The sequence below is a fragment of the Leptonychotes weddellii genome, chromosome 6 (genome assembly GCF_054177405.1).
Source record: "Leptonychotes weddellii isolate Sample4059 chromosome 6, ASM5417740v2, whole genome shotgun sequence".
In the NCBI taxonomy this organism is placed as follows: Eukaryota; Metazoa; Chordata; class Mammalia; order Carnivora; family Phocidae; genus Leptonychotes; species Leptonychotes weddellii.
The window spans coordinates 27,476,072-27,492,658 of NC_138374.1; the positions used below are offsets into that span (position 1 = coordinate 27,476,072).

The 16,587-nt window shown below is 51.0% G+C and overlaps 2 protein-coding genes and 1 long non-coding RNA gene across 4 annotated transcripts in view; 1 reads left to right on the forward strand and 2 right to left on the reverse strand.

Annotated features, from left to right (window-relative positions):
- The window catches only part of CRTAC1 (cartilage acidic protein 1), a 148,492-nt gene extending 147,358 nt beyond the window's left edge, over positions 1-1,134 (forward strand). For both annotated transcript variants that reach the window (XM_081823685.1, XM_081823686.1), the window contains one exon: positions 457-1,134. In XM_081823685.1, the coding sequence (XP_081679811.1) occupies positions 457-593 (137 nt within the window). In that variant the 3' untranslated portion in view covers positions 594-1,134. The remainder of the gene's footprint in view (positions 1-456) is intronic.
- A 602-nt stretch (positions 1,135-1,736) lies between these two features.
- GOLGA7B (golgin A7 family member B) lies at positions 1,737-11,780 on the reverse strand. The gene is made up of 4 exons (XM_081823074.1): positions 11,745-11,780; positions 5,140-5,265; positions 2,003-2,155; positions 1,737-1,916 (listed from the first exon to the last, which is right to left on the reverse strand). Exons 1-4 carry the CDS (start codon positions 11,778-11,780, stop codon positions 1,737-1,739), a joined length of 495 nt encoding a protein of 164 aa, XP_081679200.1.
- A 1,379-nt stretch (positions 11,781-13,159) lies between these two features.
- The window catches only part of LOC145722161 (uncharacterized), a 29,618-nt gene continuing 26,190 nt past the window's right edge, over positions 13,160-16,587 (reverse strand). The window contains exon 3 of the long non-coding RNA XR_014146235.1: positions 13,160-13,453. This is a non-coding gene — a long non-coding RNA (uncharacterized LOC145722161). The remainder of the gene's footprint in view (positions 13,454-16,587) is intronic.

A 16,587-nucleotide genomic window follows, 5' to 3' on the forward strand; every position in this document is an offset into this window, starting at 1 on the left:
CCCCAGAAAGAGCAGACACCGGGTGCAGGACCCTGGGGGGCGAGAGTCCTGGTGGATGTGCGATTTGGGCTGAGGAATCATGCGGGATGGGAATTCTCTCTGGGACCTGAGCCCCACCCCAGGGTGTTGGGAGAGGAGCAGCAGAAGAAAAGGGCTTTCCAAATCGTGTTGCCCACCCCGCCCCAGCCTTGCCCTGGAAGATCTGGCTGCGGTGACCAGACCTGCCCCCTGGGGAAAGTGCCAGGTCCGGAAGTGGGCCGTCCTGCCAGGGGTGAGGGGCAGGAGTGCGGGAGGGGGCGCGGGGAGACGGGCCCCGCAAGGACGCCGGGCCAGTCACCCTCCCTCCCGCCCCGGGGAGCAGCCGGGGCCCAGAGAATGACTCAGAAGCGGGTGCTCTGGTAGCGCAGCCGCCGTAGGTCTGAGAGGCCCTCAGTCCGGCCGTACACCTCCCTGCAGGGACTCTCGGCCAGTCACCGGGCCCCCGCCCCGCCGCCCCCGCCGCTGCTGCCGCTGCCCGAGCTGCTGCCGCTGCTGGAGCTGCCGCTGCTGCACCTGTCCTCGTAGATGGAGATCTCGATCTGCGGCGGCGTTAAGGACGGACCCCCTGCCAGCTGCCGAGAAGGGGCGGACGGACCGGCGCACGGAGGCCCGCAGGGGAGCGGGCGGCCGGCGGGGGCCGCTGCCCCGACGGCGAGGACGGCGAGGACGGCGAGGACGGCGGCTTGCGGCACTAGCCACCAGAGCCCGGGCCGCCGCGCTCCCGCACGCACTCACTCGGTGCACGTCCACAGCGACCCCGACGGCCACGCGCACCCGGGTCAGAAGCTCCCGCTCTAGTGGGTCTGGCTACCAAACCCCAGGACGGGTGGTGTCACTGCCCACGGCAAGTGGGAGGACTTCGGTGTCCTGCTTTCAAACCCTGACTCGCCTACTCTCGAGCGATGTGGCCTTAGACGGGGTCGTTTAACGTGTTACCCATTAATGATTGCATATGTAAAATGGTGGTAATCCGAGAACCTTGGGGTTGTCTGGGGACTGACTGAAATCACGCATGTTAAGCAGCAAGCACAATGCCCGCTCCGTAGGAAAGGCTCAATAAAAAGAAGCCCGTCTGACAGGGCTTTGTAAACAGAAGATTCCAGTGTTTGTGGTTTCTTTACTCTTTTTCCTCTCAATTTTCTAGCAAAAATTTATTTTTTAACAATTTACTCTCATTGCTAATGACTGCGGGCGGGATGTATGCACACACTTGTCCAGGTGAGCTGACCTATAACCCACGCTTGGACCAGCCGCCCATCAAAACTTCATTTTTCTGATCTGTGAAAGGGGGACGCACACACAGGAGTACATGAGACTGTAGACGTGTAAACGGATGGGAGATCTGCCTATTCCCTGAGGGGCAATACAGCCTCATAGCTAAGTGTGGGCCTGGGCTCCAGTCACGGCTCTGACGTCAACCAGCCAGGTGACCCTGAGCCAGTGACTGACCTTCAGTGTGTTCACTGACAAGGGGAATAATACGAGTCACCCACCTTTAGGGGTATTATGAGAACTACATCGTTTCAAAGCAGTTACTATGATACCTGGCATGTGTTAAGCAGTGAATAAAGGTAGCTGGATAAAAGCAAACCCTGAAATTCACAAATGGCATTGATAACTTATGGGGGAGGGGAGCGGATGACCCGTGATGTGGGAAATCCTAGGAAATCCCTGAGCAGAGGCCCCTAGGGTGGCCCCTATTTCTTGGTAGCCTCACCAGGGACCCTACTGGTTGGCAGCTCTGTGCCCTTACACAGAACAGCCAGGAAGGATACAACCCTCATCCCGCGCTCCACGGGGTCCGTGAGCAGGAGGCCTCGAGGGGCAAAGATCTTCTCATTCTGCTCCTGGATGTAGCGGGAGATCTTCTTGAGAACCTGCAAGGAGAGGGGCCAGTTGAGGATGAAGATGCAGCAGGGGAGCCCTGGGGGAGGGGATGCAGGGCAGTCAGGAAGGGAGCCACCTTCTCATAGTGGGTCTCCATGCAGAGGAAGATGAAGTAGGCCGTGGCACAGGCCAGGCAGCCCTCAAGGTAGGAGCTGCCCCCAATCTTCTCGGCCTCCGCATAGAAGCTGTTGAGGGTCTTCACAGTCTCCTCAAAGAGCTGCCGCTCAATCTGGAGGGAGAGAGGGACAGGGAACCATGTTGAGGTCAGCCTCCCTGGACTGTGGACAGTCACAGGTGGGAGGGAGGATGGCAGTGGTAGGGCCACGCTGGTGGGGGGAGATGCCCTCAGGCAAGACCGGAGAAGCTGCAGGTGCCTGTGAAGCACTCGACTGGGAGTCAGGAGACCTTAGGAAAGGCTCAATAAAAAGAAGCCCGTCTCACAGGACTTTGTAAACAGAAGGCCTGGGGTCCAGTCCAGATTTGACCATCACCTAGCTGTGTGGCCTTTGGCTAATGACTTAACTACTCCAGCCTCAGTTTCCGCATCTATAAAATGGGAATAAGAATGGCTACTTGGCCTCCCTTGGAAGCAGGAAACTCCCACCATATTGTAGATGTGAACATTTTCTGCAAGGGATCAGGCAGGAATTCTAGTGACTGTGCCACCCCTCCCATTTTGATAGCTGTGAAAGCGCCCCGGTCCTAATTGGTAGGGGCTCCCCATGTTTGAATGGGACTCCAACTGCATAAGACTGATTGTGTGAGACCTCGGGAGTGTCTCTCCAGGAGGGGGCACTTCCCTCAAGCTAAGAGGTCATGAAGAACACAACAGCCTGCTGTTGTGCCCAACTGCCCTGCCTGCATCCATAATCATAACAGCTAACTCTCTATGCCTTCTATTTTTAAAGGCACTTTCAGATACCAATGTAACATTGTGTGTCAGCTATACTTCAATTAAAAAAATAATAAGATGTTTATAAATTCATCTGGCAACTGTAGATTAAAGTAAGCAGTTGCTTGGGCACCTGGGTGGCTCAGTCAGTTAAGCATCTGACTTCAGCTCAGGTCATAATCTCAGGATCCTGGAAAGGAGCCCCTTGTCAGGCTCTGCGCTCAGCAGGGAGTCTGCTTCTCTGTCTCCCTCTGCCCCTCCTCCTCTCCCTCTGCCCCTCCCTCTGCCTCTACTCCTCCCCATCTCCCTTCCCCTGCTCACGCTCACATGCTCGGACACATACACGCGCTCTCTCTCTCAAGTAAACAAATAAAATCTTTAAAAAATAAATTAATCGACTGCTTCATCTGAAAAAAGCTTTGCAAAGTCTAATCTTTTTTAAAAATTTAATAAAAGTAAGTAAATAAATAACACACTTTCACGCATTTTTTCACTTTCAGCAGCTCAGAGCTCTGCTCTGTGGTCCAGGCCACCATCATCTCTGTCCTCTTTTTTTTTTTTTTTAAAGATTTTATTTATTTATTTGACAGAGAGAGAGCGAGAGCAGGAACACAAGCAGGGGGAGTGGGAGAGGGAGAAGCAGGCTTCCCGCTGAGCAGGGAGCCCGATGTGGGGCTCGATCCCAGGACCCTGGGATCATGACCTGAGCCGAAGGCAGACACTTAATGACTGAGCCACCCAGGCGCCCCATCTCTGTCCTCTTATCTGGTCTCTCTGCCCCCAGCCCTGCCAAGGGAGCCTGCTAAAGTTAGAGCATGTCACCGCTCTGAAGAAGAGCTTCCAAAGCCTTCTCATCTCCTCCAAGTAAAATCCAAGAAGTCCTTACAATGACTGCTAGGCCCTACAGGGTCTGGTCCTGCATCCCCTGGGCCTGCCTCTTACTCTCCTGCCCCGTCAGGCCCCACTCCGGCCACATCGACTGCCCTGCTGCTTCCTGCAAATGCACAAGTCCTTTGCGCCTGTGTCCTTGGATGCAACACTCTCCCACCCCAGGCTCAGGTCTCACCTTACCTCATACACCTCCCCGGCCACTCCCCTTTCCCCAGCTCTCCCAGCCCCGTGACCTAACCCCTTATTTTTCTAGTATTGGTCACCCCCAGAGCTGCTACATATTTACTTGCTATTTTATTCTTCATACCCTCTAAGAGAAAATAGACTCCCAAGACTTCACTTCTAGATCCCTCATGCCTCATACAGAGTAGTTGCTCAGTAAATACTTGCTGAGTGAACTTGGCCAACGTTACACAGCTTTGACCTGAGTCTGTGCTCTTCAATACATAACCGTACACTAGACTGGAAAGGCAGGCTCCAAATTCAACAGGTGTCAAAGTGTCTATAGCCCCATTTTTTTACATTCCTCAGAACACCCCCTTCCCCACTCACCACTATAGGATCAGAACGGTCCATCACATAGGTTAGGGACCTTCCACACCCATCTAGGACCAAAGGTCTCCCCAAGAATAGTCAGAAGCTTTGGGGTTCCCAGTCACTGTCCCTACACAGATCTGGAGTAAACGCATTAAGAGAACATTATGCTCTACCCTAAGAGTCACCATGCCCCAAAGGACAGGCATGTCCTTTGATGAGGAGACCCCCATAGCTCCTTAAAAGCTGGTTAGGGATCGGATTAGCAAAAGGCAGCCCTGCCCCACCTTCCCAACCCCCTTCAGATGGTCCTGGGCTGCTGAATGGAAGAGTCAAGGTCTGCCACCGCCCTCCAGAGGGCCGACTCTACAACCCCAGGCCAGTTCTACCAAGGCTCAGGACGAGGGCCATACACGCCCCTGAGCCAGAAGCAAAAGTCAACAGCAGGAGCTGACGCTCGCAAGGGGCTGGTGGTCCATGAGACACCCAGGTAGCTAAGTCTGGATGGAGAGGCTGTGGGCAGAGTCCTAGGTTGATGACTTGGGCATCAGGATTTTTTAAAGCTCCGCAGCTAGGGCTGAGAACTGCTGCTAAAGAGTGGAGCTTGCTGGGGCCGCTGTCGTCGCAGGACTAAGGAATGTGCTTTTGTCTAATAAGCTCTCCAGGTGACTCTAGGGGGGCTGCTGAACTAGGACATCTGAGGCCTTTCCAGCTCTAACTTTCCATGCGGGGACAGCAAGGCAATGTCAGGGACATGGTTTAACTCTTCCATGTGAAGTGACTGAACAAGTGATGTGACACATATCAGTTTTATCCTGGAAAAAAAATACATTTGATTAAGTCCTTGATTCCATCATGGCCTGTGTTCCAAGCTGAGAAAAAAAAACCATCCTCACCCGGCTGTCCAGCTCTGGGGGGAATTTGGTCTGGAACTGACAGATGGTCCCATCACTGTAGTCTCTCTGGATAAAGACCTTGGTGGCCAGCGAGGCACTTCGCCGCAGCTCCTGCAGATTGTGGACCTGAGGAGGCACACAGGAGACACACATTCAGGGTGACCATCCACCGACGTTTGTCCAAGACTGAGGGGGTGTCAGGATGTGGTTCTGACAGCACTAAACCGAGAAAGTTCCCAGCAAACCAGGACCTTAGCCACCCTACCAGTGCTCCAGGAAGGCCATGGGGGAGCAGGCCTGTGGAGCTTACCAGACAAGATACCTCAAGCTATCCCAGAAAGATCTAGAAAAAGCCTGAAGCAGAGCCAAAGCTGAGCCAAAGGGGGAGGTTCTGGAACCATCAACAGAGCCAGAAACACATTTTAACAAGAAGAAAAGACTTCCTGGTGGCTGGCCCAGATCCTTCTCTCTCTCTCTCTCTCTCTCTCTCTCTCTCTCCCTTCCCTCCACCTCCCCACCTCTCCCCCCTCATCCCCCTCTCTCCATTTTCCTGTCTCTCTCACACACACAGAACCTTTCACACCTTTGTTCACTTAGCAAGTATCAAATATTCAGAACTCATCAGGCCTCATGCTTGGGGAATCCAACCCTGAACAAGACTGAGGTCTCAGACCCCAGAAGTGGGGCTGACAGCAGAGTTGAGGAGGGAAGCATGTAGGACAGAGGAGGACCTGATATGCCCACCACCTTGGAGGGAGATTCAGGTTCAGGCCAAGTTAAAGCCCAGGTCAGAGAGCACCAGGAATAGCTTTCCCATGCAGGACCTCTCACCACAGGAAAGAGGGGCCCCCAAAGGCTCAAACTTCCCCAGAGAAAATTATGGATAAAGTGGGCTGAAGCCAGAAATTAAAGAAACATCTTGCCCTGGTAGGAAGGAGTGGAGCAACTCTGCCCCTTGCCCACACCTGCAGACTGGACATTGATACAGACTCTAGCATTTGAGGGGAGTGGGCTCAATTCCACAGAAGGACAGGGCCTCTTTCTTCCACTTCCAGCCTTAGCCACCCACATTTGAAACTAGCATTCCACTGGGTAAAATATGCCAAACATTGGAACCACATGGAGACCAAGCCCCAAGGGCAGAGTGAACACACAGCCAGTTCATCCTGCGTAATTAAGGTGAATCCATTCAGTCATTCCTTTCATTTATTGAGTCCCTACTACTGCCAGGCTCTGGGGATGCTGAGCAAAAGACAGTCTGTGAGCTCCAGGGAGGAAGACAAGTAAATATATAATAAATTAGCCTGTGATAAATGCTTCAGAGAAGTAACATCTTAACCCAGAAATGCTTACTCAGAAGAGACTTCCTGAGGTCTGTGTTGAGTCATAAAGAAAGTCCAGGACTTGCTAGTGGTAGGGGGCAGGCAGTGGGCGGGGAGAGGACGTAAAAGCAACCCAGACAGAGGGGAGAAACTTGTGCAAAGGAGCAAAGATGGCAGAGAACTTGGTCTACTCCAGTGACTGCAGGCAGATTTCAGCAAGACAGGAGTTGGTTTGTGGATTAGGTAAGAGCAGGGGGGATGACAGTATAGAGGACAGTGAGATTACAGAGAGCTGGGGGCAGTGGGGAGGCTCTACTAGAGGGGAGGGTGTAGGATGGAAGACACTTAAACTTGCTTAAAAGCTGGGGGAAAGAGGGGTGCCTGGGTGGCTCAGTCGGTTAAGCATCCAACTCTTAATTTTGGCTCGTCATGATCTCAGGGTGGTGAGATCGAGCCCCGTGTTGGGCTCCACACTCAGCAGGGAGTCTGCTTCAGATTCTCTCTCCCTCTGCCCCTCCTTACACCATACTCAAGTGTGCTGTTGCTATCTTGCCCATGCTCTCTCTAGCGAGTGTGGGTACTCTAAAATAAATAAATCTTAAAAAAAAAAAACTGGGGGAAAGAATAAGTAATGAGAGAGAGGTAGGAGCAGATAATTGGTAGATCAAGGTTCTGAAAAGGGGAGAATCAGAGACTTTCCTAAATCCAGACAACCCTTGCTCTTCATAAGAGAAGTGGTCCCCAGAGTATTGGGACTGAATTGAAGAATGTATAGGTACTCCTCTCATCTTAGTAGTCCTTGATTCCTCCAATCAAGGTCTGGACTGAGAAAGCCCCCTTGACATCCACTAGGATCCTATGATAACTTTGAAAAACAAAGAAAGCTTTGGTGAGATAAGTACATTATTCATTAATGTGTCTGTTCTGTCTGGTTAAGATTTCATATCTTTTGTATTTTCCAAGGAAAAGGGCTGTGGCCTTCCTTCACCCTTCTAAAACCAACTGACATGAGCCAGTGGATCTTTTTTTTTTTTTAAGATTTTGTTTATTTGACAGAAAGAGACACAGCGAGAGAGGAAACACAAGCAGGGGGAGTGAGAGAGGGAGAAGCAGGCTCCCCGCTGAGCAGGGAGCACGATGTGGGGCTCGATCCCAGGAACCTGCGACCATGACCTGAGCCGAAGGCAGACGCTTAATGACTGAGCCACCCAGGCGCCCGAGCCAGTGGATCTTGAGGATGGATTCCTCTAGCCCCAGAAGGATCATTCAGGCAGCTCTGTGTGAGATGCATGGGAATTGGGCATGACTGGGGTAAGAGGCCAGGTGAAGGGATCTTTGTAGTGGTCCAGGGAAACACAAAAGTACGTCTAAACCAAGGAAAGTGCTGGTGAGAATGGAAAGAAGGGGAGAAAAAAAACAAAAACAGTTCTTCAGCCATTCTGATATGGACTCAGCTTCTCCCCTCCGAAAGCCTCCTTTGTCTGTGTCTGAGTGCACACATGCACTGTGTGCTACCATGAAGGGATGTGTCTCTAGTGACCAGCAAGCTGATGACAACAGCCTTTCTTCTTCCTCCTACGCATACAGTTAGATTAATCCCCAGACTGCCTTGCAATTAGGTGTGGCCATATGACTGAATGGAATGTGAGGGGAATGTATAGGCTTGGCTCACAGTAACTAGCCACTCCTCTGTAATCTTTCCTCTTCCACAGAAACCAAAGAAGCCAGATGTTGAAGATGATGGAACCACAAGTTGGAAACAGCCTGGGTCCCTGAATCAGCCTGGGGAGATCCACCTGCCGGTCAGAATCACTTGTCTGGGACCTTACTGAGCAGTAAATAAACTTCTACTTTAGTGTTCCATTAAGATTTTAGGGTGCTACTTTCCATAGTATAGTCCCATCTCCTCTTGGCTTTGATCCATGGGTTCTCAAGTAGCCAGAGTAGGAGGGGTCAACACCCTTTCCAACCTCAAAAATCCTGAGCCTTAGAATACTCCCTCTGAGTGACGAGGGATCTGCTTTCCTCTCTTAGAGTATTTGTGGAGTCTTGAGGAGTCACTAGAAGATGGTATCAGACACACTGTATACTCCAGAGCCTTCATCTCCCAGATCTATGTAAAGCACAATATAACAGATTCATCTGTAATTGGTGAAGGGTGGATTTAAGGCAGAGCAGCATCTCCTGGATCTCTCCATCCATGGTGGCTCAGTTGTGAAGTACCAAAAGGCCCTGATGGAAAGAAGGCCCATTGACCTGGGAGCTGGAGACCTGGGTGCTAGTCCGGGCCACATGACCCTGGGACTCCACTTCTTCAACTAGAAACTGAGAAGCTGGAACAACATAATCACCTAAAGCCCCTTCCAGCCCTGACATTCAGGAGGCTTTCTCAGGGATTACGAATGCAAATGTTTATAGGGACTAAGCACGTAAGTGGGCTGGGTGAGGGCTGTGGCTAATCAGAGAACTCATGTCCTGTCTCAGGAAAGCAGCCGCACTGCCATGTGAGAATGTGAGTCCAGGATGCTGTGCTTCCGACATCTTAAGAGAAGCCACAAATCCAGATTTCTTTAATACCAAATATCTTGATTTTTGTTTTATGTTTCCAATAAATTTTTACATTTGTAAGCACGAAGCAGACCAAATAAGGCACAACTGTGAATGAGATTCACTCTTAGAATGGCCAGTTGAGGACCTCTCAATGAAGAATCCCATCACTGGGGCCCTTGGGCCGGAGCTAGAGCCAGGCTCCAAGCACTTGCCAGCTACTTAGCTTTCAGGAAGTGAGTGGGGGGTTTCAGGAGAGATCCATGATGCTCTGAAATCCCGTAAGAGGATCCCAGCATATGCACACATCTCGCTATGAGGCCACAGCTTCTGTGTCTCCCCTAGGCAGCTCCCCCAGGGTTTCTTAACTGACCCTGACACCTGGGCTTCTTGTCTACTTCTTCCCTTCCTCAACTCTGCCCTTTCTCCTGCCACTGTCCTCAGGCCTGCTGGCAGCTGAGTAAGGACAGGACCCAGAGGCAGTTCATGAAAGAGCTCAAGAAAGAGAACATCAGTGGTCATATCTGCTAGCACCAACTTTCGAACTTCAGTGGGACAGGGATAGGGAGGCTGCCTGAAGACTGGGTCACACACCTGACAGAGCTGACCTGGGAGAGGTGGGGAGGAGCAAGCACCAGAGTTCAGAAGAGCACTCCCAGTCCCAATCTGCCCAAGACAAACAGGAGGCCCCATCTGGCCCACATCTCCATCCTCATTAAAAACTAGCTAATTCCAGAGGATGCATTTGAGGCTCAAATCAAGAATCAGGAGATTCAGCTAATGAACCAACACCATGCTCCCTGGCTGGGGTGTGGAGGAGGAGTGAGGATCATGAGTCACAAGCAGCCAAGTCAGGCCTCAGGATGGAAACCCAGGCATAGGGCCTCCCTTCTTCTAAGCCTACACCAGGGCCAAGCCCAACCCACTGTCTGCTGGTTGTTAATTCCAGGCCTCAGAGATCAAACCTCCAAATGCCTTGCTTGGATAATGCTACTTTGGTGCATTTAAAAACCTCTTTGAGAGGGGCACCTGGGTGGCTCAGTCGTTAAGCGTCTGCCTTCGGCTCGGGTCAGGATCCCAGCGTCCTGGGATCAAGCCCCATGTCGGGCTCCCTGCTCTGCAGGAACCCTGCTTCTCCCTCTCCCACTCCCCCTGCTTGTGTTCCCTCTCTTGCTGTGTCTCTCTCTGTTAAATAAATAAATAAATAAATAAATAAATAAATAAATAAATCTTTAAAAAAATTAAAATTAAAATAAAAAATAAAAATAAAAACCTCTTAGAGACCAAATTCTACCACTCGAGGAAGCCCCTCTCAGCCAGGCATTTCCCAGTTGTCCTTGTCCATCTGGACTGTTTCCCAGGGTGGACCCTGCTCCCAGTGACACACATTCAAAGAGGTTTGCCGCTCAGGAAATGGGCTCATTACAGTTGTCCAAATGAGGTCAGTGTTTCACTCAGGAGGCTTCATCCCTCCTCTGAGTTCCTCACATGCACTCCTCCCCTAATGCTAACTCCTCAACAGAAATTCGGAAGCAGAAAAGATCCGGTTTCCATGCCTTCCACGTAGGGATCCAGGGACATCCAATCTTTCCCAATGTCTCTCTCCCCCTCTTCCCCCCCACCCCCCCATCTTCCTGTCCCTCCCTCTCCTTCTCTCCCACCCCCTCCTCCCTCTCCTCTCTCGCTCTGTTCCTCTCCTCTTCACCTCTCAAAACACCTTCTGCTGGAACTGAGGACTTCCCATTCAGAATCCTAAGGGAATGGCCAAGAAGTTTGGCATGAGGTATTCCTTCTCCCAACAGGTTTTTCCTGGTAATCTTAACTCAGTCCTAACAGTAAAAACAGCCTGGGGAGAATGACTCACTCCACAGCCCAGATAATGTGTACATTCTGTGCCTTGGCAGACCTAAGGCTTCCTCCCTCGGTACTGCCAGCAGGGTCCACCCAAGGCCAAATTGGGAAATGGGTAATATTTGTCCTCTGCTCTCCATCCCTTCTGGGCATTCTTCTGTCCCTCTGTCCTCAAGCTGACCCAGCCAGGCTGAACAGGGAGGCTCAGTCCTTCTGCATCCTTTCCATCACAGCCTCATGTCACAGCCCCTAGCGCCCACCTCTCTGTTGAGCTACGCCATTGGCTAATGGATACACCTGGATGCAGCAGGAAAAAACACTGACCAGGGAGGCAGAAGACTCAAGCTCTAGTTCTTGCCCTGGCCTTTTGAGCCATATTTTCTTGAATAACTCTCACATTCCATTTGCACCATCTGTAAAATGGGATAATGATGCCTTGCTTGGCTTCTTCACAGGGATCAGGCAAGCCCTTGAGCCTCAGTTAGCTCATCTGTTAATTGGGGATAATAACACCATCCTTACCCACTTCACAGGTTTGCTCTAAAGCTCAAAGGAGATCACACATGTGCTAGTGCTTTGTACACAGGAAAGGGCTACATTCACAGAGGCATTATGAGCAGAACCTCTCCCCGGGGAGAGTCATGCATGTCTAACAGCAGCCTCCTAGAAACACTGCCTCAACCTAGAGATGTGAGCCTGCTGGTTGGCATTTGTGTACATCAGACCTGAAATGGAGGTATGATGAGACAGATGGGCCTCCTGGAATCTGGCAGAACACATCACAGATGTGGCTGCCTTCTCTGCCCACACTACTGGCCCATCTATGCCCAGGTGACTGAAGTTGTCCCTTCCTGCCCAACACCAGCAGCCTCTACTGCAGCCTGCCAGCCCTATCTGGAAGGTGACCAGATCCTTGGCCATTTCGCCTTTGTTCCTCCTGCTCTTCTCAATAACTTTGGCACTTTCCAAGCTTTCTAATTATTTATTTATTTTGCATTCCTCCACCCTAAAAACCAAGCTCCATGGGCCTGCTTAGGGCTTGCTCCCTCACAAGGTCCTGGGTGGGCGGGGGAGGGGGGGTGAGCTCTCCTAGCTAATCCTGTGCCTTGTCACAAAGCCAAACGGCACCAGGCAACTGCACCTTGTTCTGTGGTGGCCACGACAGCAGAATTGCAACAGTAACACTTGGTATTGATGTCACGCTGCTCACCAGGATGCCCAGAGGCAATGCACAGAATCATTCAAAAGCCTGTGCTGTCTCCCTGGCTTGTGTTCCAGCTGGGTTAGAAATGGGGAAACACAACAAAAGAAGTCAACATCAGACCTGGAGAGACCCTGGTGCCCTGGGTTTCACTCCAAAAATCCAAAGGAAGAAACTTTCAGCTCTGCTGCTAACATGCTTTGCACCGAATAGGCCCTCCCCTTCTCCATGTGTTAGCTGTACCACTTGTACAGTGGGAACATAAAGAGCTCCATTTGCCACATAAAATGAGGGACTACAGGAGGAAATTCCCGATCTCTTAAGCACTGCACCAAGATTCTGCCCTCAGCCAACAGGTCTCTTGGTTCAACTTTCAAATCCCTTGAAGGTGACACACCTATCATCACACCCTGAAAAAGAAGACAGCTCCTCCCATCAGACACGGGAAATGTAGACACCCTGGTACAAGAAACTTGAATGGGATGAAAAGGCAAGAAAGCATGACATGCAAAAGTGGAGACTGGTGCAGGCAGCTCATTAAAACCAACTGTTTGGTGTTTTGGCCTGAGGATTCTTTGTCCCCTCCCTCCCCATGAAGGAAATGTGGATGTGGAGGTAGGTCTGCCATCTCTTAACCGGGCTTTTGGGTTCAAAAGCTGGATGGCTACACTGCATAGCAACAGCAACCAGCTGCCTTCCCTCCCCTAAAACAGGGACAAGTTCACCTCCAACCCTCTAGGGAAGTAGTTTTAGGACAGTAAGGGGAAACCCCAGATGGGTCCCTGGAGCAAACCTGGCGCCAGTGCCAACAAGTGGCGTGGGCAGCTTCGGCACTCAGATGGGGAAGATCGCCAGGGGTGAGATGAGTTCTCAGGAGAAGCCCCTCTCTTCCACCCTGCCACTCTGCTCCCCACCCCTTCCCTCAGTATGAGATCTGGAAAACCACCCCATCCTACCCTACCCTACCCCACCCCCTCACTCCACCCCACCCCACCCCCCTTCTTCCTTTCCCGCCCAGTGGCCCCTAGCGGGGATGTGTTCCCGCACCAGTCGGGCACTGCCTGCGGGCCCAGCGCTCGCCCCCTACCTCAGTGGCCATGTTCCAGGGGCGCTGACCACTCCGAGCCTGCCGCGAGGAGGGTGACGGGGGGCTGTCCGCGGTGCTGACTCCGGGAGCAGGTGGGCTGGCAGAGGCGAGAAGGGGCCCGGGGCACTGTCCACGGTGCTGATGCGGACGCCGCGGGCCCGGGCGCCGGTGGGTTGGTGGGCCAGCGGGCGTCTAGGTACTGGCGACGGCCGCTGTGCTGTCCGCGGTGCTGATGCGGGCACCGGGCCGGGGAGGCGAGGCCGCGCCCGAGGCTCTTCACCGCCCGATCGCCGGCTGCCGCTGTTCCTACAAGCAACGGCCCGGTTTATCTTTGACAGCGGCAGCGGGGGTGGGGGCGGCCGGGGGAGGAGGGGCCAGGCGCCTCCACCGACCGGGAGGGGGAAACACGGCCCCCAGACTCCGGCGCCCGCCCGCCGGAGAGGAGCCCCGCCCGCGGCCAGAGGCTTAGCTCCCGCCCGGCCCGGAGGCCCCGCCTCTCCTGCCCGCCCTTCCCCCTAGTAAGAGCGCCAGGAGCTCTGCGCTCGCTACCGCGGCCTCCTGAGACTTCCAGACCCGGAGAAGAGAAAAAGGCAGGACGGTTCTGGGGCAAGACACTCTAGCTGGCGGAGGCTGACAGTCCTCCACGCGTTCGCAGGCCCCCACGTGCGGCCTCTTTACCTTTCCAGTACCCTTCCCCCAACCCCTCCTCCACCGTGGCCCAGGCTTCCTCTACGGTATTTTTTTCTTTCTCTCCCGTTCCTTCTCTGTTTCCCCCTCCCCACACTTGCATAGGCATTCCCTCCTCTCCTCATCTCTTCTTTTCACTGCTTTGAACCCTGTCAGCTAGAGGAGAATGCTGCAGACCGCAGAGAATCATTTCCTTTCTTTAAATATGTGCCTGCATTTCATCCCCAGAGAAACCCTGGGGGTCCCTTCTTTCAGGGAGATCCAGAATTTAAGCCAGTCTCTCCACTGCTCTTCCTGACCCTGGCCCCTACCCCTACTCTTCCCTCTCTCCCCTGAAATTCCAGCGTTTACAAATCCACCACCACCACCACTCAAAAAACACAAACAGATGGTGCCAAACTGGTTTACCCAGGATATCAGGTCTGGCCTTGGTGCTGCCTTCACAATTTTTGACATCATACCTTCCAACCAAATGACCTACCTATTTGCTTAATAAACAAAAAGGAAACACCAACACAAGTGCCTTTTTACACATCCCTAACACCCCTTGGTCTTTTGGGGGAAGCTGAGTCTGTTCCTCTGCAGCTCACTGCTGCCTGAGGGGCAACAGCAGCTGCCCCCACAAAGGGAGAGATGGTCAGCCAGGAGACCTGGAGTCTGGCTCAAGCTCCTCCTGCATACGACCTTGGTCAAAAGCTTCACCTCTGAGCTTCTTTCCAAAAAATGATGGTTGGACTTCACTAGACTATTTCTAGGGCCCTTTCTTTTTTTCTTTTTTTCAACCTTTTATTTTGAATTTTCAAACATACAGAAAGGTTGAAAGAATAGTACAATAACCATACTATCCAACTAGCTTCAACAGTTGTTAACATTTTGCCACATTTTCTTGATAGATATAGAAACAGAGATGTGTTTGGCTAGATTATTAGAAAATAAGTGACAGATACTGAGAAGCTTTACCCTTCAGTTCTTCACCATGCCTCTCCTAAGAATAAGGGCATTCTACCTAACCACATTATCAGACCTTTACGGATTTCATATCTTCTAATATTCTTGGGTAGTTTACTGCTCCTAAAATACATGAATCGCAATGGTCTCTCAGAACTTTTCATTTTTAATAACACTCACTGAGCGCTTACTATGTGCCAAACCATATGCTACGTACCTTACATGTATTGTCTCATGTAATTCTCACAATCACTCTTTGAATTAAATGTGATTATTATCCTTTTATTATTCCCACTTTACAAATAAGAAAACTGAGAAAGTTGTCCAAGGTCATGTGGCTCGTGAGGAATGGAAGCAGGATTCAAATACAGGCAGTCAATTTCCAGAGCTTGTGTGGTTGATCCTCCTAACCGTACTGACTCCTTTCAGCATCTTGTAGACCTTAAACCAGCAGAGCAGTAATCATATCTTCAACTGCCAATTTCACAGAAGAACACACTGAGTCCCAGAGGATAAATGACATGCCAAAGAAGTTAAAGGCAGATGTTTCATCCCACCTTAGAGTTTGGCCAATGATTTGGCATCAAGGGGCAAACTGAAAATATCTGTGAATCCCATGGTGGTCACTAGTATTAAATAGCTGCATAATCTGATGATCTCCATGGATATCTCTCCCAGTTTCTCACACTTGATTTTGGTCATATTAATTAAACAACTATCTGGAAACCACTCTCTTTATCTGATAACAAGAGACCTAGATGAGTCCATTCAACAAATCTATTCATTCAACGTATATTTGTTGAACATTTACTATGTATCAGACACTATTCTCAGAGCTTGGGCTATAGCAATGACCACATGCACAAAGACTCTGTTCTTATTGAATTTACATATTAATGAGGATAACAATGGCAGATAAACAAGTCAGTATAAAATATGTTGAGTTGTGATCATTGCTAGGAAGAAAAGTAAAGCATGGTAAAGAGAGGTGACAGACGAGGGTTATTTTAGAAAGGATAGTCAGCATAAGTGTTTTTGATAAGGTGAAATTTGGGCAGAGGCCTGAGGTAAGTGAAAGAACACGTAGGTACCTAAAGGAAGAGTGACTAGCTTAGAGGACAGTACAAGGGCAGGCGGCATGAGTGGGCTTGGCAGGTACAAAAAATAGTAGGGGCACCCATGTAGCTAGACTGGAGTGGGCAAGGGGAAGAGAGATGGGAGCTGAGATCAGAGAGGTAGGAGGAGCCAGGTCATATAGGACTTGTAGGCCCTGATAAGGACTTTGGATTCTATTCAGAGAGTGGGATCAAAAGCCTTAGAAAGTTTAGAGTAGACGCATGGCATTATCTAATTGCAGTTTTTTAAAGACTACCTGGATGCTAGTGCTGGGTTGGGAGGGGCAGGAAGGCAAGGATAGAAGCAGTGATACCAGTTATGAGGCTGTTAAAGTAGTCTGGGCAAGATATGGTGGTGGCTTAGACGAGGGTAGTAGCAGCGGAGGTGGTAAGAAATGGCCAGACCCTAGATATAACTTGAAGGTAGAGCTGGCAAGAACTGTTGATAGACTAGGGGTGTGGTATGAAAGTGAGTTAAAGATGATTCCAAGTTTTGAAGTCTGAGCTACCGGAAGAAAGGAGTTGCCATTTACTGAGAAGGGAAGCCTAAGGACTGAGTAGGCCAGTTGATTTAGGTTTGAAATTTGATAGGCATATTATACATCTAAGAGGAATAGGCATTTGAGTTTCAGGAGAGAGGTAGAGGTTTGGAGATATAATATCAAGAGCCACCAGTATGTGAACAGTATT

Excerpts from the sequence above, each read along its gene's own strand:
- GOLGA7B (XM_081823074.1), bottom strand. The coding sequence starts at position 11,780 with ATGGCCAAGGATCTGGTCACCTTCCAGATAGGGCTG. Across the intron at positions 2,156-5,139 it reads CCCCAGAGCTGGACAGCCGG|ATTGAGCGGCAGCTCTTTGA; the intron begins GTGAGGATGGTT and ends CTCTCCCTCCAG. Across the intron at positions 1,917-2,002 it reads TGGAGACCCACTATGAGAAG|GTTCTCAAGAAGATCTCCCG; the intron begins GTGGCTCCCTTC and ends CTCTCCTTGCAG.